Source organism: Crocodylus porosus, unplaced genomic scaffold (assembly GCF_001723895.1).
Source record: "Crocodylus porosus isolate Cpor-Errol unplaced genomic scaffold, CroPor_comp1, whole genome shotgun sequence".
NCBI classification, from domain to species: Eukaryota; Metazoa; Chordata; order Crocodylia; family Crocodylidae; genus Crocodylus; species Crocodylus porosus.
This window is the reverse complement of record NW_017728906.1, coordinates 23,221,115-23,248,372: the sequence shown is the minus strand read 5'-3', so window position 1 is coordinate 23,248,372 and position 27,258 is coordinate 23,221,115. Positions and strand designations below refer to the sequence as shown.

Here is a 27,258-nt window from a genome sequence, read left to right as displayed (position 1 = left end):
CTGACGGGGTGTCTGGGGGGCTTTGGGGGAGCGGGGGCGCAGCGGGCTTCACCCGTGTGTCTCTCACCACTCTGGAGCCTAACTGAGCTTTTTTTTTTTTTCCCTGTTTGGCGGGCCCTTTTAAACTGCACGCATGCGCAGTGGGCCTGCCATTGGGGAATGCTGGTTTCTCAGGCCAGGGGGACCCTGCCCGGGATTTGGGGGGCCCTGCCCTATAGGAGGGGGACTGGTGAGTACCCCACTCCTTCTCTTGTCACTCCCTGGGGGGCTGGGCCAAGTAGGGGCCTGGGCGGGGACTTGATCCGGCCGGCTCCAGGCAGCGGCCTCCTCCCAGGGAGCGAGGAGTTAACCCCTTCCCACCATGAGCCCGCTCACCTCCGGCTGTGCTGGGGGTCAGCAGGGGGCTCTGTGGCTGCTGAGGGGGAGCAGGGGTGCAGCGGGCTTCACCCACGTGTCTCTCACTGCTCCGGAGCCTACCTGAGCTGAATCACTGTCCTCTGAATCGGCCAAATCCTAACTGAATACTTCCCAATTTGCACAGGCCTAAAATAGAATGCCATCAAATCAGAGACCAAGCTGCATCTTTGGCTGATATAAATCAACCTTGGTCCGTAACAATGAAGCTATTCTGATTTCCATCTGCTAAGGATTTTTTTCTTCTTTATACATTGTTTTCTTTGTGAAAGCTCCTTTTCAGGCATTTTGCTACAAAATAAAGTGAAGAGTAAGGACAAGGTGCAGGAAAGCCTTGAATAACAATGTATGAAATATATATCAAATTCTCCAAAGAAGTCTCTTGCATCAATTAAACATCCCACAGGGGCTTTAAAAAATAATAATGAATTGCTGAATCCTTCAGTTTGACTTAAAAAAATATGAGACTCCTACAAACTTGTCAAAATTAAAACTTTGGTTAGGAGCTCAGAAGGGTTAATTTCTGCTTTTATTGGCAGTGGAGTACCTTCTATAAAGTTACTGTGGATTTCCCTCAGTGTGAGGGCAGAGATCAGGCATAACAGTTTGCAAGTGCACCCTTAAAAGACAGAGGGCAACTTTAAGACCAAATTTACACTGTTAAGTGTTAAGGAATGCCAGTGAAGTATTTTATGCTGCATGTCCATTACACTCAGAAATGAGGTAATGGATCTACTTCAGTGCTATACTGGGTTTGCACATTTAAATTAACTCACTCAAGAATATTTGTTGTTGTATGCCCAGTGCTTTAATCCAGTGCTTCTACATCCATTTAGGGTGTATTTCACATGAGATACGAAGTACTTCAGTGTGACTGTCCCTGTCTCAGTCCTTTGATGGCAAAGACCTTTAGTAAGTCTCACTCTGACTGAAAGGTACCTTTGAGGTGGGAGGCGGGGTCTTAGCAACAGACAGGAAACATAAGTTATGATCTTTTAACATGTTTCATGAATTATGTGCTCTGTAAAAATAATAGCGTACTCTAATAATTGATAGACAAAATCCAAATTAAACTTGCTGGCAATGGGATTGATTCATGGCCCGCTGAAATCACTGGAAAGACTCTAGTTAATCTAGGTTTTTATATGCTAATGGAGAGAGGCAGTCGTTATTGTAAAGGAGATGGAAAGCTGCTGCATGCTGTTCGTGGTTCTGTATTTTAAAGGCTCACTCAAAACCTGGGTGCCTGAAGGCTTGGTGAGCAGCACTGGCTGCTTGGAGTTGTCTCAAGCACAGTATGTTTAATGCAACTGTCATCTCAGTATTAAAAAAGGCAAAATTTATATTAAAGAAAAAGGGGAAGAGGGAAAAATGCAACCCTTCAGCTTGTATGGCAAATGTTTGCAAAACAGACTGATTCTTCTGAATTTCCCAATCCATTACATAACAAAAATGCATGAACTGTGTGATTAAGAATACTAAGTAGTGAGTACAGAAATCAATTCTGTTTAGTGAGGATTCAAATCCCCTTGAGGCTTTAAAATGTGTTTAAGGTCTAAGGAGGTGGGGGGTTGACATCTCTTCTATAAATGCTCAGAATTACTGAGCACAAGGGATTTATTTAACCAGGAAACTTACATTATTGAGATTAGACATCTCATTTTCAAGGTGCTCCTGGAAGATAATGACTCCTATACCCATAATTCACTGTAGACATCAGTTTTGTCTGGTAATATATAAATGGGCCTGAAGATGGAAGTTAGCAGTTTTCACTCTATGTTGCAAAACAGAATTAGGTATTGGTAACCGTAAAAAAAGTAAGTATGGGTCAAATTCTCTGGAATTCTGTGGAGTAAAGCCAGAAGAGATTCTGGCCCGCTGACTTTGTTTCTGAAAAACACACTTTCCCTTTAACTCAGAGGCAACACAAGTACACGTTTTCAGTAGTTTGTTCAAAATTACATAGGTAGAAAAATATGTAAGCTCTCTAACGCAGGCAAAAGAATGATATGGTTGTTATTCCTGGAAGAAACAGGTTGCTTTATAGTGTGACTGGAAATAATAGCTTACAATAAAGACCAAGATAGTGAGTTACACTGGAAACACAATGCACTTTTATAAACTGGTGGTTGGACCTCATAGTGATCCTGGCAAATTTGAGGATTAAAAGCCATGTCCCTGGCAGCTGTAAGTGTTTCAGCTACTGCTTCCTCATGTTACCTTCCATTTTGTCCCACACTTTCTATTTTATCAATCCTAATAGTGTGTACAACCAGCAGAAAAGTGAGAAACCTTAATTCCATTAAAGTCAATGGGAGTTTTGCCAACGACTTCTGTAAAGCCAGATTATCATGCAGTTTATTTATTTATTTATTTATTTAGGAGGGGGTTTCGTCTAATCCCCACTTATGTTTTGGTTTGAGCTATTAAACATCAGACTTCTTTTATTCCTCAGCTGAAGCACGCAAGATTGCTCTGTCTGAATTTAACCTGAAACAGCCCTACACCTGACATTTTAACCTTTTCATATATTTGGCTGAGTCACTACCATACTGAATGGATTATTACATGAGTTGAAATTGCCTCTGTATGAAGGGGGTCAAATTGTGAAAAATTTGGGTTTTTTTCATAGATCTAAAAACCATTCCTTTCCTACTTTTAATTAGTTGCTGAACATATAAAGAGGAAATGAAGAAACCACTTTAAATTGAAAAGTATTTTGAGAAAAATCAGTACGGTTTAAAAAATCAGATTTTTAGTTCACACTTCATGGGTTCATTCCAAACTAGTAAGTAACGTGTAATTTAGAGCCAATGATGGGAACTTTTCATTCTGAAACAGAAAATTCCATACTCCCGTATCTTAAAGTAAGTGTTGTCTATGAGGTCTAAAATGGAGGTTTCTATCATCTGAAGAAGTTTTAGGGACTTCTTGCAACAGACAATGTTAATCCCTTTGTTTTGTGACAGTAATTCCTCTGGAATAAATTGTGGCCTAGCAGCATAGTGGTTTGGGGTATATAGGGTGGACACATAGAAGCACAAGGCTACCTTCATCATGGATAGCAGCTCAGTAGGGAAAGCAGACTGGATAGAACTGTGGTTTCACTTCCTCCAGGAAATGGACAGGTTGAGAGTGAAATGGACAAGCACTTTCTCACAGTTTTCCCGGTGTGTCAAGAAATATGCTGAACTGGATAAAGACTTTGCATGACTGACTTCCGAGACACTCAGTCCTGATGGCTTGGGAACAAGCTATAATAATATATATCTAAGTGAATTGTGGCAAGTACGCCCTAGTTCAAAAGAAAGAAAAAAAAGCAATCTAAATTAGAGAATTTCCTGATAATATTTTGTGAGAAGAGCTATAGGTGGGTAAATTGAAGAGCCACTTTGTGGGGCAGTCCTGGAGAAACACAACAATACACGTGTGGCATTGCTACTTATGTCAGGCTCATGGCAAAGTCACAATTGAACCTGTTATCTGCAGCAAGTGAATGAACAACAAGTCATAAGAAAGTAGGGATTAAAGGACTCTCAGGAGATTATCTACTGTCTAAATCATCCCAGACAAGTGTTTGTCTAACCTATACTTCAAACATTTTTGTTGCTGTCTGCTATATTCTTTCCAATTGGTCCACATCTTTCATGAAGTATGGTACACAGACTGGACAAAGTACACAAAGTGAGGCCTTAACAGTGCTGAATAGAGTGCAAGAATCACTTCCGTGATTCATGTGCAACACTCCTATTAATATAGGATTTTTTTTTCAGTAGCACACTGTTGCATCATATTGCGCTTGATGACCACTCTGTTTCCCAGGTCTTTCCTATAGTGCTGCAGCCACACCAGTCTTTCTCCAGCCTCTCCTTGGGCATTTGATCATTCTGTCTGAAGTGCATTACTTTGCACTTGACCTTATTGAATTCCACTTGATTTATTTCAGACATTTTTTTCTAAGTATCAAGGTCATTTTTAATCCTAGAACTTAGCTTGATGCTGTCTGTAAATTAATGCTTCCTTCAGTCTTCCCAGGCATTAATGACCATGACCACTTTTTGTAGTACATAGATATGTACAGTTTTGTACAGTTTAGTTGTTTTAGTTAGTTGCTAGTACTAAATCAGCTGATCTTCAGTGTTCTGGGGATGATTTAGGTCTGTTTCCAAAATTGCAAGGAGAATATTAAATAATAAAGAAAAAGATGGTATTTGATAATCACACTCTTAACTAGACATAGTGAATATGGTGGCATTTTGTTAATCATGCTAAGCATAGGCCATCTAATGTTCTGAGCTACTGAACAGTAGTAAAAAACTCTGGCTTCTCTACTATTCATTCCATCCAGGAAGAGCACACACCAACTGCAGAGACTTCCTCAGTCTGATGAAGGGTATTTAAACCCAAAAGCTTGCTAAAAATTTTTTTCCAACTATATAAGTTGGTCTAATAAAAGATATCAGATTCACCCAAAGAACCTTGTCTGCCAATGTCTTTAGACCAACATGGCTACAACCTACAACCATGAGCAGTAGTAACGAGCTAATGCACGGTCAGCATCTTGTACAGACATGGCCATTACATGAGCATTCAGATGAAGGCACTCCAAAGCAGAGTGTTCTCATTAACTTGTGTCTACACAGGCTGGGCACAGGGCTTGGCTGACACAGCCCAGCACTGCTCCTGGTGCTGTTTTCAGAATGGGAAGTGGAGAAAGGAGAGTAGAGAGCTCATTTTGGGGGTTGCCCAACTGGCACTGGAGGGTGGGGTGGGTAGATTGGAGCACCCCACCTCAGGGAGGGAGCTCCAATCCACCTCCCAACTATAGGTATGGGAAGGGAATCAGTGGGTTGGAAGAAGTGTAGTACATGAGGTGATCTAATATTAAGTGATTTTTTAAAAAACAAGACTGATTATGAATTTCTTCTTATCCTTTTCAGGTCAATATTATTATATTCTGTGATAAATGAACTCTTTGGGGCCATTAACTGTTTTTATTTATCCCAGTAGGTATGATAATATGGGCTGTTATCTTTCTCTCCTCTAAGATTGCTTCTTCCCATCATTCTGTCACTCCCGAGAGCCCCAGCATCTAAATACGGCTTCTCCATTGTCCTTAACTCCGCGCTCTTTCTTGAGTTCCTGATTTCCAGGGTTTTCTAATAAAAAAATGGATCCTTTGAATGGCAGTCTGCATTATCAATTTATCACAATGCAAGTTTCCTACTTGGTAATGATTTTTTTACGTGATGCTTAGAAATCATAATTTATTTTCTGTTTCATTCTCATATTTATTATTTTAGTAGGTGCCTATGTTTGACCACCTGTTTAGGTCCCTAAATCAGATGTGTCCATTTAAAAATGGGATCTGTAGTGTCTCTTATTATACCATTTTTCTGTCTACAACAAATGCATTTCCCTAAAAATTCTATGTCTACGTGTCAATAAGTGAAGGGAGTAAGATGCCTTGAAGTTTTTCACATATTTCATTACTTTTATACAGAAGTAGCTTTATTTGCACTATTTTGATCAACTAAATGGTAAAAGTAACCAGGAAAATACTGTATTTCCCTAGTTCCTCATAAACAGTTGCACCATGCTTTGTTTTCCTGGTAGACATTGTTCATTAATTTAGGAAATGGTTTATGTTGGCCCAGACAAGCCTATCTCATTTGATAATGGGCTCTGATTCCAGTGGATTATTGTAGGGATTTTATCTTGCAGTAATCTCCAGGGAGAAATGTACAAACAGCTGGGAGGACAAGAAGGAGCTTCATTGTGTGGCTGGAATTCCTTGAAACAGAATTTTGGAGCTGCTCTGCAAAGCAAAATGAATCTTTTCTGTTTTTCACTGGTAAGTTTGCTAACAGCTATGCTTTGTGACTGTAAACAAAACTGAGGGATGAGACTGGACTGAGGATAGAAGTTAAAGGTATTATGAAGAGAAATGTGTTTCTAGGCAAAAAGGAAGGTGTATGAGTATAAAAAGCTTCACACTGAGTGATAAGAACCAGTGGAAAGGAAAGGAAAGGAAAGGAAAGGAAAGGAAAGGAAAGGAAAGGAAAGGAAAGACTTGGGGATTTTGGAGATATACTTTGTCTCTGATAACCATAAACATTTGGATTTCAGAGAGCAAAACATTTTATTTTTGCCTCCACAAAATGAAAATGTTTCTTAACAATGCCTAAATCATTAATTAAAGTCAAATTTGATTTAATGAATTGAACTGTTCTGATAGTCATTTATGAGCTACTTCAGCAATATTAATACTTGCACCTTTCTGTATAAGAACAACTACAGACCTCTTTCAAGATAAGTATCCTATTAGCAAAGTATAGTCTGCTGAACTGTACTAGACATATGACTATGTTTGCTGAAGGATATCGAAGTTGATTGCAGTACCTCTTTGAGATGTTTTCCTCTTTCTTCTGAGAATTAATATGTAGAAACAGACTGGGAAAATCCATGGAAACTGCTTTTCTTTCCAATGGAGGACCACCTGCCAGTGCAAATATTATGTATTACTATTGACAAATAAATTAGTATATTTGCGGTACTTACATAGTACACTAAATCCATTTGCCACTTTCACTTCTTTTGTCCAGGTGTTCCATGTATCTCCCCAGTATGTTCAGAAAAAAGAACAATATATGTTAGAATAAGACATGATGCTAATATTAAGTATCAGTGGTATATTTGTGTAAACTGTGGTTTCTGTTTCTTAATTCTCTCTCAGTACAGAATGGCAGCATTCTCCATACATAAACTTTTAAAACTACTTTTAGCATCCTATCAGTAAAATAAAGCAGAAATGTAGGACTTTTTATTACTAAATCTCCCTCATGAACAACAGTAATTCTGTAAAAATCTAGCAAAATTTTTGTCCCACTTTAATTTGAACTCCTTTGTTTTTTGATTAAAAGTTTTTTTAAAAAGATGGGTACATTATGTAGTAAAGAATGGAAGATGCATATTTTTCTATTAGGTTGGATATTTCTCATTTAGTGTTGTTCTCATTATATGCATGTCAGAAACAATAATATATCATTCATATATGTGAACATCAGTATTCATGTAGTTTTGTATGAAATTGTTTGTCTAAAGATTGATTTTCAGAAGTTGACCTTTATTCTATATGTCCTCTGTTTGAGCCACGCTGAAATAATCTTTTGAAAAGTTGGCAAAGCATCTTACATTATATCAAAAACTGTAATAAAGACAATCTATGAATTGCTAATCCAGATATACTGCTTCATAAAAACCATGTGCACTTATCCCTACTAGCATGATGAAGTGCAATTCTTTGCTATAACTGCATTGTCCAATTTGAAAATGGGTCACTGGTACAACCATGTCCACCTAAATGCTTATATACCCTTACATGGTTGATCTTTCAAATTTTATTTGCCAACAAAGCAATTGGTGTATCAAGATTGGCAACAAAAGGGTGAAAAAGTCCTCTTTCTCTCCTCCCTGATTTGTGGGAGACATGGAAGTAAAATAGGTAGTATACAAATAATTATGTTTTTAATCTGGGCCATATAGTGTACTTCAGGCAGGAATATGGTTTAATTGATTATTTGAAGATATGGATCAAGAATTGCTTTCCAAAAGAATTGCTTTCCTAGCACTGATGTATTTATCCCATATATACACTGATTGGTAGGGCATTTGGTTGAAAGGGTCATATATACAAACACTATTTGCAAACATTTATTTATGTGGAAGTTAAGAAATAACTACACCACCTATCATGGGAAGGAGATAAATTGTGTCATATAGGTTGTAGGAAACAACCAAACCAAGTTGTATTATTTTCAAATTATTTGGCTAGCAACTTGATTTGTATAAAGTGGTGGAGTGCTATGCAAGTCATCGGCTCTACATCAGCTGATATCAGCAGATGATCTAGATCATGCTTCTTCATTTCAGCTTCTCTTTGTGCAACTGAGATAGATTTTCATAACACCACACCTAATGCCTGATCCTCCAATGTGCTGAGTATCAGGTGGAAATGATGAGGCTTGAAGACACGCAGGACATTGCAAGGTTGCGATTTAGCACTGCTGTGTTACCAGGTGCATTTGTCTACCTGAAACAGGAATTATTATGCATTCAGCTCTTTCATAAGTGAATAGGAACACACACACCTGATTTGTTTGTGAATATCTTGAGATTAAGATGAGGCTAGTGAGAAATTGATCTCAGTTGAGAAACCAGTTAAGTCATTTTGAGTAACATCCTACCATATGGGACACAGGAGAGGACACTTTTAGTGCATCACCTCTATTAGCGTATGCATGCTCAGGGACTTGTATGTCATTTGTGGAAGGTGGTTCCTGATTTCAGTGTTTCTGTTTGTGATAAAATAGCAAAACTGCTTTAAAGTATGGAGTGCTGAGGGGTTCTCACCCTGTGTTGACTTGTGGCTTTCAAAACGTAATTAAGAAAATTCATCAGCACGGTTAAATTTCTGCCAATCTGGATATTAGCATCACTAATCAGGCTAGGGGAAAAACAATTTTAATCAGTAGCTGCCTTATCACCCTATGAACTCAAAGTCATTAAGTGAAATGGGAGGCAATGCTTCCATACCAAATGGGAAGAAGCCCTGCCTTCAGAAAGCCTAATTTGGTAGCTCACATAATTAGTGGACCCTATACTTTTGAGATGAAATGGATATATTGGGCAGCCTTCTCCATTCCCTAGTCTTAGAAAAATTGTTTCCTACATTATGGTCTTGTCCAGCCCATGACACATGCAGTAGGGTTGTACTGTTCTGGTGCAAAGCTCTGAGTAGGTCTCTGTAATAATTGTTTCCTAATATGTTATATTTTTTTCTTTTCTTTCCTTAATTTCCTACTCTTACTGCCAGAAGCTGGAGAGCCTACCAAATGACTTCTGAAACAAAAGATTCCCCTTCAAAAGGAATGTTTTTGAATACAATTTCAGATTCAGCTCCATTTACATGCTCCTAAAAGTCTCTATGCTTTTGAATGCATAAGACACAGCTCAGAACACAAAACATTCCCAATCTGAGAAGGCTTGAAGTCAGCTCCATATCCTTGGTATTGCTCTATGTGATATTGGCCTGTTAGAATCACTATGCCAGATAGAAAGTGATAATGAAAGATAAATCCCATCCTCTTCTCCCATTTCTGCAGACTAACCCCAGCAATGGGACAAATCAGGGCAAAATTTCAGACATGCAGAAGTCACATGTGGTCTTTCTATCCCAGAGCTTCATAGGAGCTGTCATGGACAGGGAGAAATTAGGGGGACCCATCCAGGCTGGACCTTGATCTACGAATTTAAGTCAAATAAGTTCTTGTGCATTTCTCCGTCTCTTTCCCATATGGCAGCCTTTGGTAAAACCTAAATTAAGTGCATTGTACCAGTTTATTGCATCATAGTGCTTTAGTGTAACATAGGGCTAGTTTGCATTTTATAGCAAAATTTGGGGTTGAAGATGTCGGGAACAAATTACATTTGTTAGCTTACCATAATATAGCTTTTGCAAACAGACAAATATTTCTAGGAATATTTCTACTGAGATAGATGAAATGCAAATAAATCATAATTAAGGTAATAAAATGATATAATTAATATGCTGGTAGTAAAATTAGGTGAAGCCTCCATATAAATTCCAGAAAGAGAATTTACAGGAAAAAATGTCTCTATGGCTATTGAACATGGTGTTGGTTAAAAATGGATTTGATTTTAAAACACCCTCTTTGAGGATAAACAGATTCGTTGAAAGAGGTAAAGGGACCAGTGAAGCACATTCCAATGGAAAAAAATCTCATTTTTATCAAATATTTCAGATGTGTACTTTAGCGTGTTGTCACCGTCATTGTTCTCCTTAGTTGGACTGTGGCCAGTCCACAATACACAGATTAAACCAGGATTAATTCAGGAGTAGGACAGTGAATTGACAGCCTTGCTGCACTCCATTGCTTTCTATAATCCTGATGGAGTTTCTGGATCCTGTGGTGATAGGTGCTGTGAATAGTAAAGAATCAGAGAAAATACCTTTGATGTAGCTCTGAACAACGATCCTTCTTAATGTGATCCACAACTCTGGAAAGATCAAAAGATCCTTTTTGCTGCCCATTTAAGAGAAAGGAGAAATGCAAGTCCTGCCAGGCTGAATTTACATATTCAGAAGGTCTAATTTATATACTCCACTTCTTTCCCATGCAGTTATGAATAATTTTCTTACATAATTTTGAATCTATTATTATTCTGTTTTATGAGAATGGTATTAAATAGCAAATGTAAATGTATAAAGAAATTAGGATAGGTTATAGCCTGGAGAAAGCAAGAAACCCCGAACTAAAAGTAATGCTTGGGTAGTGATCTTAAATTGAACAAGAGGATTAGGGGTCTAGAAAAGATTCTAGACCTAATTTGCAGTTCACTTTGTGGGACTGGCCCCGCTAGCAGCTAAGCTGGTACAGCCAACTGTGTAGCCTGGTAAGGCAGTAGCAGAGCTTGGATAGCTGATTTCACTGAAACTGGATGTAGCAGGTCAGGTGGAGCTGACTTTGTAAAGTCCTAGGGCAAAATGAAACCTAGTGCTTTGGACTTCACTGGAGGACAACCTAAGAAAGGCCACCTCCTGAAGTCCTCTCAACATCTTAGTTCATTTGCATCTGGGTATGGTGTGAGTGAGCATTGTGCGGTGAATAAGGACTTTAGGCTCCCAGATAGGCAGTCATTACATATACTTCTTGCCTCTGCCAGCACCAGCCATAGTTCTTACAGGTAGTAATGCCACCTGGAAGAACAGTTGTGTTCAACTAAAGAAAAGAGTATTATCTCTAAAGCGACTGAGGTTCTCCCTGCTTCACTGTAGAGCTTCTGCCTAGAATCTTCCCCTCTCCTCCTGCCAGGATTTCTGCTATCAAATTAAAGAAAAATGACACACATGCCTATAACAGGCACATCAGAAATGCTTATAGCAATGACCCTGGGGCAGAAAGTATCTTTGTATGCTCATCACCACCTTAGGCACTGACAGCACCTGACACAATCTAGCCTCAGGTAGTTTCAGTTCTTTTTTCCACTGACTGCTTATGAGACTCCTAAATGTATGCTGCATAGACTGTATTAGAATTACTGCATGTTACAGAAGAAAGGTGTTTCTCTCAAAAATGAAAGCATGTAAATGGATTTTATTAATCAAGCCGAGCATGACTGATTCCTGACTATTCCAAAATCAGATGTTAATTTTCCTTTTAGCATGGATTTTTAAAGGACTAGAGAACAGTCTACCCAGTAGGCACTTAGCTCATTCCAGGAGGTCTTGTTGCTTTGAAACCTCAGCTATGCTACTTAGACAAAAAAGTTCTAAAGTTTATAGGGACGCTTAAATGGGAACCGACTTTTTTGGCCTTTGAACCCAACCACTTCCAAGTTTTAGGCAGAGTGACATGTTCAGTTTAAGCCTTATACTGGATCGACTGCATAGTTGGGATAAGTTAGACAAACTTTTGAATGCAAAGTATTCTTCTTCAGGTGACAAGTCAAAATGAGGTGACCTGAAGAAGAATGCTTTGCATTCAGAAGTTTGTCTAACTTTATCCAAGCTATACAGTTGGTCCAATAAAAGATATCACCCAGAAAAATCCTTGCCTCTCACATAATTCCTGGACCATTGCATCTACAACTTCACTCAAAGAGTACTGAGATTTAGACCATATTCCCAGACTGTATTAATCCTCCTTAAAACCTGGAATAAAATCTTATGTAAAACACAAATATAACTAAGACAATAAACCTTTTTAACACCTCTGCTTACCTTTTATCTTTGCTTTTCAGAGATATGCCATGTGAGCCATGTAATGTTCAAGAGATCAGCATAATAGTTTGGCCCACACAGATAAAAAGACTTATTGGCATGGCTTAGAACTACAGTTCATGGCCAATAAGATTGTTCCTTTTATGTGAGACAGACTTTACCCAAGTCTTAATGTGGTTTTAGCACCAGTCTGTAAAATTTTAAACTTTTAGGAGTACAGTTTCTTATACATGCACGGTCATCTTCTGTACTCAAAGATTAAATATGATTGTACAATAATATCCTTGGCTATAATTAATGGGCCATAATTCAATAGTTAATTTTAGGGTCAGGGTAATAATGAATAAAACCAGTACCTAGTTACCAAGTACCAGGGATCAGATTCTATTATCTGCATTCAACTTATTTCTCAACCAGTGCCACTGGAAGCAATAGGTCCTCTCATGAAATAAGATACTTTACTGTGTGAGGCCTGGAAGGTCAGTGCATGTTTTGCTTGTTTCTGCCAGGTTTTGTGATTAGATTGTGGACTGTCATTGTTTTTAATGTTTTTATTAGTATTCTGGCTCCTGGGGTCATAGACTTGTATTAGAATCTGTTTAAAACAGGGACAGGCAATTATTTTGAGTGGAAGGCTGCTTACCCAGTTTCGGCAGGCTGTCGAGGGCTGCATGGGGAGCCCTGCCCCTTGACAGGTGCCCCACCCCTTGACTGCCCCCTAGTCACCATCTTGGGACCAGTGTCCCAGGGCCAGCACCAGTGGGGCCCAAAGCAGGGCGCAGGGTGCAGAGGTCTGTGGAGCTGGGCTGGGCTGCATCAGCAGGGAGGTGGGAGCTGGCCCGGCTCCATAGAGCCCCTGCCAGCGGGGACCCTGCGTTCTTGCCGCCCTGCTCTGGGCACCACCGGCACAGGCCCCAGGGCACCAGCGTGGGCCCGGTGCTCCCACTGGCTCCCTGCCTGCTCACGCCTGCTGCCCCCCCCAACCCCGCAGTACAGGCAGGGGGCAGCACACAGCCCTGACCCCCTGCTCACCAGCAGGGAAGAAGCTGGTGCTGAGCATGAGGAAAAGTCACCCCTCACCTGCCCCATGGCCAGTGCCCCACGTTGCAGGCGCTTGCAGCCCACTTGGGGCTGTCCATGGGGCAGGTGAGGGGCTGCTTTTCTCTGCACAGGGAAGGAGCCCAGGGAAAAGCTGAGCATGGTGGGGGAAGTGCCCCCCCCCACCCCATCCCTGGTGCCCCATGCTGCAGGCACTCGCAGCCCTCATGGGGCTGTCTGGAGCGGGCACAGGCAGCCCCAAGCAGCTGCAGCGGAGGGCACAGGGCATGGAGCAGGAGAGGGTCTGCTTCCCCCCCCCCATGCTCCTTCATTGCCCAGGGTCCCCCTCTCCACACCTACCCAAGCTTCCAGCCCAGAAACCCTGGAAGGGGCATTCAGCTGGGGGGTGGGGCTGGGTGGGCCCTGCTGTTGTTGGAGCCCACTGGGCTTCCCATGAGTCCTACTGCCTTTGGTTCCTGTCATTTTTTACAGGAAATGGGCAGAGAAATATTAATTTTCCAAATTTTTTTAGGGGCCCCGTGGGCCGGATAGGATGGCCTTGCGAGCTGGATCCAGCCTGTGGACCATATTTTGCCCAGCCCTGGTTTAAAACATTTAAAACAAATAAAATGGTCTTTGATAGTTGCTGAGAAAAGCCTAGAAACACAAAAGCCAAGAACTGAAGAAGCTGGATGAAAATACATGTTTTCATTTCTCAAAATCATTCTATTTTTAGCCATTCTCATGATTTTGGAAGTCTGGCCCATGATTACTGAAAGATAGAAATTGTTTTTCTCTCTTATTAAAGGGTAACATTTTAGACTTCTTCAATTAAGACCTATAAACATAAACTGAGAATATATAGGAAGGGCTGTATGTCCTTACGCTCTATCTTGGTTCACTCCTTCAAACCAGTGTAAGAAGAAATGTTGGTTTCTTTATATTCTCTAGAACAGTTCTATAGAATGGATGGTTTGCTCTACTTCTGTCTGCCCTTGTAAACTTGTAGCAGTCTCCTACAATGTCATGATTTAGGTAACAAGTTCTAATGTCTTGCTGTTGCCTCAGAATAAGTGATCATTTCTGTAAAGGAAAAACAGAGAAAATGTCTGGATCTTTTGAAAAATGACACTTGTCACTCTGGCGATTTTCACTTTTGATATGTTTTGTGATTCATAGAAGCTTTTAGCTTTCCTTTTTCTTCATTCATGTATGTGCATGTATGGCTAATGATGTGTGCATCTGTGCATTTCAGGAAGGTTCCATGGACAGCTTATATGAGCCAGTCCAAGAGCATCAAGAGTCCAAGGACACTATGAGCATTGACAGCAGGTCTAGCACTCCACTGACTACTTATGTGAAATGGGGCCCACCAGACAGATCCATGTCTTTGGTGAGTAAAAATAAAGTGTAAATTATCCAATGCACTTTATTCAAAGCCATCAGTTGTTTTGTGTATGTTTTCCAACAGAGATTGCTTTGGAGTGGGTTTGTTACACACATATTGCTGCAAAATTAGATTATGTTATTGTATCCGCTTATAAGTGGTATCCTTTGATATTGATACAGTTATTGAATCTGTCCTATTTTCCTTCCCAACACATATCTGTCTTCTTCAACATTATTTAGGTCGTCTTCAAGAGACTAAACACCCAAGAAATTAAAATAAGTGAGGCCTTGGATATCTGTTGGGGGAAAAAATGCCAGCACTTCATCAAAACAAAACAAACAAAGGAAAATGAAGAAAAAATTAGGCAAGAATGGGGGTAAAAATGTTGCAGTTTTCCTGGTGGGAAAATGACATAATCCAGCCAGCAATTCTAATGTTACAGTGTGCCATGTCGAAAACTGTGGTACAATTGGGAGACCTCCTGGTTTGCAAACTAGCACAAGGTACAGACAACCAGAGGATAGTCATACAGGGGGAAAAAGGAGAATTTGGTGGACCAGAAGACATGAAGGAATAATGTCACTGATGTTGATTTAGGCTTACTACAGTAGATGTGGGCTCACTACATTTGTGAATGCTATAGTACTGAGAATAGAAGTGTAGAGACCAAAATCCAAGTGGTCTTTCATTTGGATTGATTATTCATATAATTGAGCATAGGAAAGAATTAGGTAACTGTTCTCACTACTGTGCTCTGTGCAGAATGCTTGTTCTCCTTCACCCCCTGTAGTGGCAGCATTTTGAAGTTATTGCTCTGCTAATAAAACACTCTTGAGATCACTGGGAATGAAAGGCATTCAGTAATATAAACCATTGTTTTGTACTTATAATGAATAAAACTAGAGCAACAAAAACTAACCGAAAGCTTTCTTAGAAACACACCCAATTAAAACCTGGGTGTTTTTCTTTCGTAAGTATGGAATGCAGTAAACCATCTATGCAGTGTTTGGGTCTGATATGAAAATTCATTAATAAAACACGATGTTGACTGTGTCCAATATGAATTGCCAGATATGATTTTCAACCTTTGTAAAGCACTGGGATTAACATACACCAGTTACCTCTCAAAATCAAGGTCAACCTGGTATTAAAGTGCTAACAAAAAGGTTAACCCAAACCAAGGACTTGATTGTGCAAAGGGTTACATATCTCTTCCTTGCATATCTCTTACATGTAGGGAGTTTGCAGGATTAGGGCTAAGGGTAGCAAAGATGTACAAACTGTGGAAGATAATCAACCAGATTTATAGTACATGTATATCATGTAAACCACTGAACTACGCAATAGTAGATGGATCTTTCTTCCATCCTTCTGTCCTTGTTTTCATGATGGAATGAGTTCAGTCATGAAGGAATGAGTTCTACTTTCCTGTCTCTATCAGGTTTTCTTTCAGCTGCGTAGGTTTCTTCTTATAATCAAAATGCTACACTATTAGTTCCATACTAATCCAACTCCTATTTATTCTTCTAGGTAAAAGTACAATGACTACCATATTTCCCAGGGGTCAACACCAGTATGCCGAGTGAGAAATCCTGTGACCCCAGTAACCTCTCAATCATTGCAACTATAGGGCTATAGGGCACCTGATATTTTTCTTTCTTACTTGACCTCTGACACCACCTAAAGTGACTCACTCCCTCACTTTAGCTATGGGATGCCAGTAGTAGTCAAAAAAAATCTGTTCTTACAAAGGCTCAAAAAGAACTCATTCTTTAACTGGCCACTTTGCTCACCAACAAGCATTCATGCCAGGTGGAAACTAGAACAACCATTTTGAGCTAGAGGATGCAAAATGATGCAAAAAGAGATATAGCACCCAGAGTGAATAGAGTCTTTATTTGGTAATACTATGTGTGTTCTTTGTTTTTTTTCAGAAAACAAATGAGTAATTTTAAAAGGGTTTTGGGTTTTTTTACTATTTTTGTTCTTGTATATTAATTGTACAAAAGGATGGGAAAGGTGAGGAGGGGAAGTAGAAAGGGATTAGCTAAAAGAGAAACTGAAGGAAGGAAGGGAAGTCCAGATGCTAACAGAAGCTGCAGAAACCAATCTATTTTTGGCATGGAAAGAACAGTATTTTTCCAAGGCAATTTAAGATGTAATGGAGTAAGGCAACACATTTCTGAATGGACACCTTGTTAAAATTTGGAGAGCATATTGCTGGAAAAATGTAGAAGATGGGTAGAATTCAACTATACAAAAACTTGTCCTTACGTATAGTCATTTATTGAAATGCTGGGTAAACCTATTAGTTAAGCTTGTCACTTATGAATGTTATTCTTTTTCCTGTTCTGTTTTCTGGAAAGTATCTATCCTAAAGAAGCAAAATTATAGGTGCAGACTTATGAAAACTGTGAAAAAAAATTAAATATCAATGCTAAAAAATATCAAATATCAAGTAAATGGTCTGGGGTCTACTGTTTCCCAAATAATAATTTTGGAAACACCTTAGCCTTTGAAGACCAAAGTATTACTGGTATAACATTTCATGATGAACAGCTGAAGGGCTCTGATGTGATCCTCTGGCAGGGAACAACAATCAGCTGACTAGTGCTCCAAGCCATGAAAACACCCAGCTCTTCAGCTCCCATTGGACCAGCAATAGGATGCAATTCGGGTATGATCCCTGATCCCATAATCACAGCTCACAGATGGCATATCAGGAGGTGCGACTATAGGGATCAGGGATTAGGCCCCATCACACCTTTAACTGAATTTCTGCCAGGGCCAGAGAGACCCTGGATACTAGAAAAGGCAATATGTTTATGCTAATCTACAGAACAAGTAGAAAAACAAGTAAAAGGCCTAGAGGAAGATGCAGAAAAGACGCCTCTAAGTGTATTCAGTAAACTAGTCAAATAAAAGGCTACAAAAATTAAGCTGGGCAAGCACAGTTATGTGGAAAGCCACAAAAAAATGTCAGCTTTGTAGCAACCAGCATGAGTATAGCAAGTGTCCAGCATTTGGGTAAAAATGTAGAAGCTGTAATAAACTGAATCATTATGCTTAAGTGTACAGAAAAAACAGGAACATATGTCTAATAAGCGCAGAAACAGTCTTGTATGTGGAAGAAGACTAGTTGAGTAAAAACATTTTAAAAAGAACACTTTCCCTTACAGGAAGTGAACTTCTGTCAGAGATGGCAGTAGCCAAATTTTTCAGTGTATTAAATGCATCAACAGGTGTTTGGCAAGGATACTGAGAGTTCAAAGTTCTTCACTTTAAACACCCCATTTAGCCTTCTTAAGACTATTTTTTGGAATATACTCAGCTCATTTCACCATACAGTGAGCCAGAAGCTAGAGGGTCTAGCAGGTGTGGTGTCACTGAACATCAACAACAACTGAGAAAAGTACTGGATATTGTAAGACCTAACAACGTGAACATGAATAAGGACAAACATCTGTTTCAAACAACAGGAATGACATATTTGGTGAGAAAATGACCTCAGAAGAAATATTAGCTGATGACTCAAATGTTCAGGTCATACTGAATATGCAAAACCTGAAACTAAAAAGAGAATTCACGTTCCCTAAGGAATCTTGTTTATAAGGGCATGAAATGGGCCTGGATGCCAGAGTATAAGAGCAAATTTAATGATCTAAAATACCTTTTGACAACAGAGTCCATGATTCAATTTTTGACCCATTAAAAGACTTCAAATTCTTCACAGATGATTCAAAAGATGGATCAGAAACAGTACTATTGAAGTACTGCAAACTGATTGTTTTCCAGTCTGATGTGCATTTAAGACAATGACAGCTGCAGAAAAATTATATGCACAAATTGAAAAAGAGACCCTTAGCCTGGCTTATGGATGTACATGTTTCTGTGAGTTACTGTATAGTCAGAGATTTACTGCAGAAATAGATTACAAACCACTGATTGAAATATTCAGAAAAGGAATTAGAGATGCATGACCAAGAATGCTACAGCTACTTCTGAAATTGCAGAAGTATGATACAACCCTGGAGCTCTAACCTGGATATGACTTGGTGATGGCAGACATACTTTTAAGAACATACTAGGTGTGTTTACACGAGATGCTAAAAGTGCAGTAGACTAATTCTACCGTGCATTAGTATGTCATGGTGAAAGTAGAATTAGTCTACTGTACATTAGTGCCACTTAAAAGACATTTGCCAATGCTACTGTGCAGTAGTATGGATTACTGTTCATTTAGTGCCTGTTATTACAGGTACTAAATTTACTGTGCAGTAATTACAGTGCATTAATGCATGTGTAGACATGACCACCTTCTATCAAGTAGTTCTTAACCTGATGATCTGGTGCAAAATAATTAAAACATCATGCAATGTATCTCCAGGCATTTGGGATGAACTGGTGATGAAAATGGCTAAAGATGAAAGACTGTGAGAAGTGATAGAAGAAGGGAAGAAAAAAATCACCATTTTTGACCCACATATTTCAAAATTAAAATGAACTCTCAGTGATCTCACAAGTACTCATAAAGCATATACAGGCTCTGATTCCCACAGTGATGAGAGATAAAATTTCAGAATGAATACATGAAAGACAGGTGGGAATGACCATATGAACAAAAGGAAGCAGAGATGTTATCTTTTGGCTACAGATGAACAGTGATATTGAAGAGATGGTGAGGCAATGTGGAGGACATCAGAAGTACAGGGATGCCCAGCAAAAAGAACCAATGATAGTCCTTAAGCAACTTGCTATTCCATGGGACAAAGTAGGAACCGATCTGTTCAGTTTGGGAAGACATGACCACCTGATTATGATAAGATTATTCTACTAGTTTCACAGAATGTCACTTGAGGCTACCACAGTGGCAACATTTGTCAGCCATATTAAATTAATATTTGCATGTCATGGGATCCCAAGAATTGTAATTTAATTTCAACAATAGGGAATTTTGATATTTTGCTTAAATGTATGATTTTCGTCATGAAACATCAGTCTCAATTACCCTCAAGGCAATGGACTGGCAGATTGTGAAATACACATTGTGAAGAACCTATTGAAAAAAATCAGTGGAGGAAGAAGAAGATCCCTACTTGGTACTACTTAATTACAGAGCTATACTTCTGCAATGTGGAAAATCACCTGTGGAACTTCTGTAGAACAGGCATATAAAAACTTGACTACCTGACCTGGACCAGAAATGAAGGGTCTGCGAAAGAGTGCACAATAGTGGAGAAAAGATTGGGAATGCACAAAGCTGGAACATTGCTGAAACAGCCAAGGAGACTGAGAAGTGTTAGTTTATGTTTGTAATAGTTGTTATTTTAATGTCATTAGCATAGTTAGGTTCTTTGAAAAGGAGGAAAATATGACATAGAGTGAATTCCCTTGGACGTACAGAGCATCCAGAAAATGTGGTATGCCATAATTGCAGAACTCTGGGTGAAGTCAGCAGGAACGTCGGAATAAGGGAAAGGGAGTCGCCCAGCCACAAGACCCTTGGAAGGGCAGTAGCAACACCATTACCTTTTCAGTGTAAATAGCTGCATATACATTTCTGTAAAAAATAAAGAACTGTTTCCATGTTACATGTGTGCAGATACTATAGTATTGCCATTGCCAAATAGCGCGTGCTGGGAAGTCTCATTAGAGCAGGTGGTTATTTGAATCTCAGAGATCTAGAGCAAAAAACAAATTTGATATTTCTCCTGAAATCCCTTGTAGTGATAGTTTTCCTTGTTGAAGAAAGAGGATTTTTTCCCCATTATGTAAGTTGCAGATGGCAAATGAGTTCATAGAGAGAAATGAATTTTCTTTCTCATTTTTTTTAACCTACCTCCCCTTTTAAATGAAGGTGTATTTGTAGTGCTGGTGAAAGATTCTAACCTGAGAACCCTAGAGACTTAAATCCTCTGTGAATGCTTTGAACAAGACAAAGAATGGAAATTTCTCTGGCAATGGCATTATACAGCTTCCTTTACATAGAACAGCAAAGGCAATAATTTGAGCTTCCCCGCTTTACCTTGTCAGTGTACCTCAACTTGTCTGGGTGACACCACTTCTACTGTATTTTAGAAAATAATCAGATTGAAATATGATAGTGATGTATACACAGAGTCTGACTAAAGAAAAAATATGATTTCTTATTCTCTAAGCAACAGAGCAACATATTGCTAATATGTCTGCATAACTAGCCAAAAATAAGCATATGTGAAAAGCATGTTTTACATGTAGCTGTTCCTTCAAAGAAACACTTCTCTAATGTGGCTCTGCCAGGTCTTTTCTGCCTCTGTAGGCAAAAAAAGATACTTCAGTTGTGTGGCTACAACAATATTACAGGACTCTATTGCAACATGACTACTCGCATAATGTAGGTGGGGCCTTAAAGAGCATTTTGGCCTTCAGGTCCATACAGCTTTAGCCTCCTCAAATGAGACTATTAGCCACAATGCCCGTTAGTAACAATTGTGCTAATGTTTTAGGGATGCTTATCTGTAGGAACTGGACTTAGCTGAAACAAATTCAAAATGTAAATTAATTGAACTCAGAGCTTTGGGCTCAGCTACAATACTGTCATACATATGATATATAACTTCACACTGCAATTCTGGCACTTCCTAATAGATGAGTAATAAAGATTATCCTTTAAGTTGCAGAACTACTGTAGAGACAGATTCACAACATCCAGCTCTGTACTGAAAAACTGCATAAGTCCCAGAGTGAGAATCAAGGGTGGAGTAATAATCTAATCTTTTTTTTTTTACTTGGTGTGGTTGGATTGATTCAGATTCTTCATTATTTTAATGTAGGGTTGGGCCGCAGAACGAAATAAAAAAGAATCAACCTGTCCAACAAAACTGTTTATTTTCACTGAGCCAGACTAGAGAAGCAGATGGGTTTTACTGTTGATGTGCATTAGAAAATCCAGGATACTAATCTGCACAAATTGCATCAAAACCATTTTGCATATTGTTCAGTGGGGCTTTTTTCAGAATGGCACTGGATTGTCCACTAAAGATGCATGCTCAACAGTAAACAGAATAATCTATCATTTTGGCCCTCGCTCACCCATGTCATATATTTTAGTTTCCCTAACTGGAATATTTTAGAGATGTTGTACTTGAGTTTCACCAATTAAAATTCAGCATCAATAAAAATGCTGCTAAATCAGTTAAGCAAACTGCTGAGGCACCAGGAATTAATAAGAGGCTTGCACAGCTTGTTGTAGGTTTTGTTTTGTTGTGTTTTGAAGGAGGACTCAGTTCAGTAGTTAACTAAAAATAACAACTAAATGCTGTGTCACTGCTAGCTGTAAAATCAACATGGTTATATATAAAATAGTCTCTGGAAGTGGAAAACAAGATTAGGGATGACGTTTCAGCCTGTAAGTCCTGTGGAAAAATGCTGCTGAGGTCAAAGGACTGTGTATAATCTTATCTGCTATTTCAAGCATGTGAGTTACTAGACCTACACCTTAGAGGGAGCCATTAAGCTTATTAACTGATCATTTGTACTTCTCCCTCATTTTTACATCCATCACTCAGCTTCTGTAGGATGCTCCCCATCACATGAAAAGATCTGACTATAGGACCTATTCATGCATTTTCAGCAGTGTGTGCGCTTAAGTGCTCTGCTCAGTCAGTATGGTCTTAAGCCAGGTGCTTAAATGCTAAACTGGGAGTCAATCAAAGCTCATATCATGTATTTAATCTGTATGAGTCCCCATGGAAAGGTGGCACCTGGTGGTAAACTATTTCTTCTTGGGGGCCACTTCTTTCTCTGCCCAACTGCTGCAGCTGTAGGCAGAGAAGGTGTACAAAATTGATCCCACTTCTGGTAAAGGACTGGGGTCGTAGTAGAGTATCCTTAAGAAGAGGCCTTTGGCCATGGAATACGTTTGATTGAATGGGTCAAAACTAGTCCTGATTTGCTGAGCTGAGCATGCAGATATTTGAGGAGAAACCTGCAAAGATGGTCATTTGTAAGGAATCAGATCTGAAAAAGGAGTAGAGGAGAACAGTTGTGTGTTGTGCTGGCTGTTGAATTTTATTTTGTGTTTGTTATGTACCTTATGGCAGGGGCATCGAATGGGTTAGATAGGTTCATCCTTTTGCTTTCTTATCCTACATAAACAAACAAAAATGCAACCTTGCCTGAGCCCTGTTAGGGTATGTACAAGTAAGTGTTATATTTAGATTGATTTAATTGCAGTTAAGTTGATCTAAATGTCTGTATGCAGATGTTCACAGGGCATAGGTCATCCTAAAAATAGCATGCCCGGTCTAAAGTTAGTACACCTCTGAGGTATACTAACTTTAGATTGATAACGGGTTAACCTGACCTAGTAATCCTCACACACATTCACAGCACAGCCCCAGGGCTGGGAAAACCCAGCTTGCCACAGTCCCAGGGCTATGCTGTTCTTACTCCCAGGACCCTGATGTGTTATTTTTAACCCTCCTATGTTGTCTTGGCCTAGGCAACTCCCTTCACCCCTGCCATGGAAATGCCAGTCTCCACAATCCCTGGTGGCTGGACATAGATAATAAAAGTTCAATCTGCTATTTCATCAATGATAAATCCTTCAAATCGTTATTTTCTATGGTTTGATGTTTCAGTCTCCTACCTGAGGAGTTAAGAATGCCTTGATCATGAAGACAATTTCATTTGTTTTTTGTCATTTTGCAGTTGTCAGATGCCAGGGGTTCCACCCAATTTTTGACTACTTCCTATGATGTCATCAACTTCCCAGTGTATCTGAAAAATGCCAAATGACTTATCAGGTTTTCAGAGTTATTGCCAGCAAAATGAAAATCAATCATAGTACCTTAATCTACAGTGTTATGATGGGCATTTGATTTCAGGTGTGCTTCATAGAGGACCATTCAACTAAAATGATCATCTCTCTCCTGCTACCTTGCAACTCTCACAGCAACAGGCTTTCTAGGCAAGCATTAAAGGAGTCCATTCTTTTTTAAATCAGTATTTAAAATGTTGTCCTCCTATCAGAGTCATTTAATGAAAATACTTAGGAAAGGGATTATTGGTATAGTAACGATAACAACAACATGAACTCATGTGTACGAGGATTTTGGTATGGTCAAGAATGGCAGTGTTCTATACTTCAGGGAAGGACTGCCTCCATTAAAAACAACATTATTTCTGAATTTTTGTGAAATATTTTAGCTTCTCTGTAATATTGATTTAGTTTTTCTGAAATATATTTTTAGAAAGATTTACTTTGCATATTCTCCTGTAAAGTTGTTGGGGTTTTTCTTTTTGTGGGGGAAAGGGGAAGGTTATCAGTGTAATTATACTCTTAAAATGGAGGCTGAAAGTAGTAATAAGCTGTTTCATTTTTTGCTCTCCTAAAAGATTTCTGTAGCATATTTTCTTACTTTTTTTAAGTGAAAAATATCCTGTTTGTAATTGCTGGCCAGAGATCTGAAACCCTGAGAACTGACAATCAAGTTGCATTGTTTTTTGTTCTTTCTTTACTATCACAGCAGTAAAGATTTTGCAATTAAAACCTAGTCAGGAATTTTGCTCATGAAGTGGTACAAGTCCATCTCTTTCCCCCATAGCTATAATGATATTCTAATGCAAACAATAATAATTTTTTGTGTGTGTGAAAAAACATGACAATGTATCTTGGACATGGCATGAATAGTACTGTTGAATACATTTTGCTATCCTTATGCTGTCATTTTCAATTAGTACCAATCAATAATACTATATTCATTACCCCTGCATGTCCTAAATCAGGTAAAGTCTAGCTGGATTTTAAGAGAGCTCTGAAACATGAATCTCACATGATAAGAGCAAGCAGTTTGGTGCCAATAGAGAAGAAATCTCAGGTTTCTCAAATATAAATGTTCATTCTTTCCAGAAGGAGGAATAGACAGAGGTTTAGTATTTCTCTCTTTGAAAGGGTATGTTCAGAGTTAATTTCAAATGTCCGCTCCATATTCAGTTGGATTTAACGTTCCCTCATTTCTAATCTAGGAATGAAAAGTCTCTGATATCAATATAAACAATCTATATTGACAACTTTCATTTCAAAGAGATGGATTCTGGATAATGAACAGCTGTTTGGAACAGCCGGCTACAAGGCAGAGCTACAACTCAGTACAAAAAAGAGAGCTACTATGGATTTGTAGAGTATTTCATTTTGAATTATATTGACCTATGGCCTCTGACTCCTCTAAGAACAGTCCTTCCTCTAGAGAACAGTATTGAAATAAACACCTTGATATCTTATAGCCATTTTTGACACTCTGCTTCCATAAGGAACTCTTGGTTATGTTACTCCAATGATTTCCAAAGTGTGTCTCATGAGAGAAATGGATGTGTGCCACAGGATCCCCCTGTGTGCGGAGGTAAATGCTCTCCTCCCCTGTCCAGCATCCCATGTCTGCCCCAACTGTGTAGTAGTAACTGTGGCTTTTCCACTGGGGCTGCCTTCAGGCATCCCCTGTGCTGCCCATGCTCTCCTTTCCTCTCTCCCCTGCTTCCTCTCCCAATCCCAGCAGCAGCTGGCAGGCAGATATGTGCATGGACAAAGCTGGTCTTTGCAGCCCAGCTCATCCCCTCAACTCCTCCCACATTCCTGGGGCCAGCAGGAGAGGCTGTAGGGATAGTTCCAGTATGTGAGACCCTACCTCATTGGCAAGGGCTGTCCATGCTCCCGAGGTACAAATGGGGGGGTCTGGAAGGGGCTAACAGTGGAAAAATCAAGACACAGGAGGGTTAAGGCTTGCCCCTGCCACTCATAAGTGGCATTAGCTAGTTCAGTGATTCTCATTTTTTTTAGCCTCAAGGCCCCCATCTATATCTTTTCTGAAATATATATGCACACAAACCACAGTTTTGGGTATGAGTAATATGTGCTCCCAATTTTAATCCAGAAAAAATGTGCGACCAAGGTATCAAAAGCTTGGGAAACACCATGTTACTCTTTCACCTATTCCCTATAAACTCTAGAAATGGCGGAAAGTAAATGGAGTTCTTCTCAAGAGTTGTGGCTTCCCCTGTATCTGAAATAGCATCATAAATTCACTGTAATTAATACCCATGAAAACTCCCTAGTTTTTCATGTAGTATTTTCTGTGGGACACACTATTTTTGCTAGATAGATACTATGATGAGAGGGCGAGTCTGAAACCTTTAGGAAGATTGTCTTTTATCTGGAGAAATTCCAGACCTTGCCTTAGTCAAAAGTACATTATTAATTTCTGTTTGTGATGTAGAATCCTGTATGTTAGGACCCGAGCTAATCTAACACAGCCATCTCTTTGACGGCTGCAGAACAATCTCATACCTGTGCCTAAGGCTAAAATATTGTGCTTTTATCCACAATGCATTAATCTTAAATTGCATGTAATATTTCAAAGCAGATATTAAACATTGTGCACTTTTTTTATCTGTATACTATACCCCTGTGCAAACCCAGGCCATGTACAGACATTCAGTTCCTATTAGGAAAGTCTACTGGGGAATCACCAAAAGTGACCGCTCTGGGAAAAAATAACCTGGGAGAAACAAGGGTTAAATTGCTCCCAAGAGAGTTTCTCCTGGGAGGATGAATGCCTGTATACTTTCCCTTTTGAAAGAAGCCACAGCACAGTCCTCCAGCATCCCAGGGTGCTTTGTTCCTGGGCTTTCCCCTTTCTTCCCCAAAGTGTGTCAGTTACGCTAGATTCTACTGCTCCAGCCAAGCAGGGAGCAGAATACGTCCTCTTCACAATACCTACATTGTACTGCAGGGAGACACAGGCTGATCCTGAGCAGATTGGATCAGCAAGTCAAGGCTGTTCTGTGCACTGCTGCCATCTGTCTCCAGGCAGACTGAGGGAGCCTGAAGATCACCCCAAGAAGTTGGTAAAGGGGATCTCTAGCTGCACAGCATCAGCACTGTAAGTTTTCTGCTCTTCTCAGGAGCTTAGTATGTGAGTGTCTGCTCAGGTAAGTCTTTCTACCCGGAAGACAAATGCAGGAAAATTCTACCAGATCTTTTGGATTGGGTGCACAGCCCCAGTGATGCATTAACATTCTTGGGGAACCCCCCCCCCCAAGTATAATAATCAAAATTCACAAATGTTAAGACACTTAAAAGACCTGTTATACCCTACTAAAACATCCCACCCAATCTATAATTAAATATTTCCATTCTTACCCAGTCTACAAGAAAGGCTTAATACAAGTATTTTTCCTCTCCATTCCTTTTTCTTCTTACCTCTAGTAGGTTTTACATTGGGAAAAGACAACACAAATGGAAGGGAAAAAAGCAAAAATAAAATGCTCTTTTTTATACTTAATTATTTTATGGATTCTTGTCATATAGTATGGGCTACTTTCCTAGATACTGTTATCATGGTCAAAATATAAAAATGTTGGTTTAGCTGGCAATAACTGAAAATAGTAGCTGAAAATAACTAAAACAAACAAAACTGTAGGTATGCGGGGAAATATTTTTCCTTCTTTAATGTGTGTCACTGTCTCTCCAGTAGAAGTAAAGTCCATCATGGGAAATTTACACCATCTTATGCTTCCAATGCTGGCAGCAATAGACATGAAATTGATTTATTGTCCTGTCATTTTGTCTAAAGAG

General features: G+C 39.4%; 1 protein-coding gene across 1 annotated transcript in view; it reads left to right on the top strand.

Moving 5' to 3' along the window:
• Window positions 1-6,154: 6,154 nt before the first annotated feature.
• Window positions 6,155-27,258, top strand: part of LOC109305705 (SAM domain-containing protein SAMSN-1-like) — a 142,456-nt gene continuing 121,352 nt past the window's right edge. Inside the window, exons 1-2 of the mRNA XM_019528753.1 lie at window positions 6,155-6,268; window positions 14,511-14,648. Of these exons, the coding sequence (XP_019384298.1) occupies window positions 6,155-6,268; window positions 14,511-14,648 (252 nt within the window). The remainder of the gene's footprint in view (window positions 6,269-14,510; window positions 14,649-27,258) is intronic.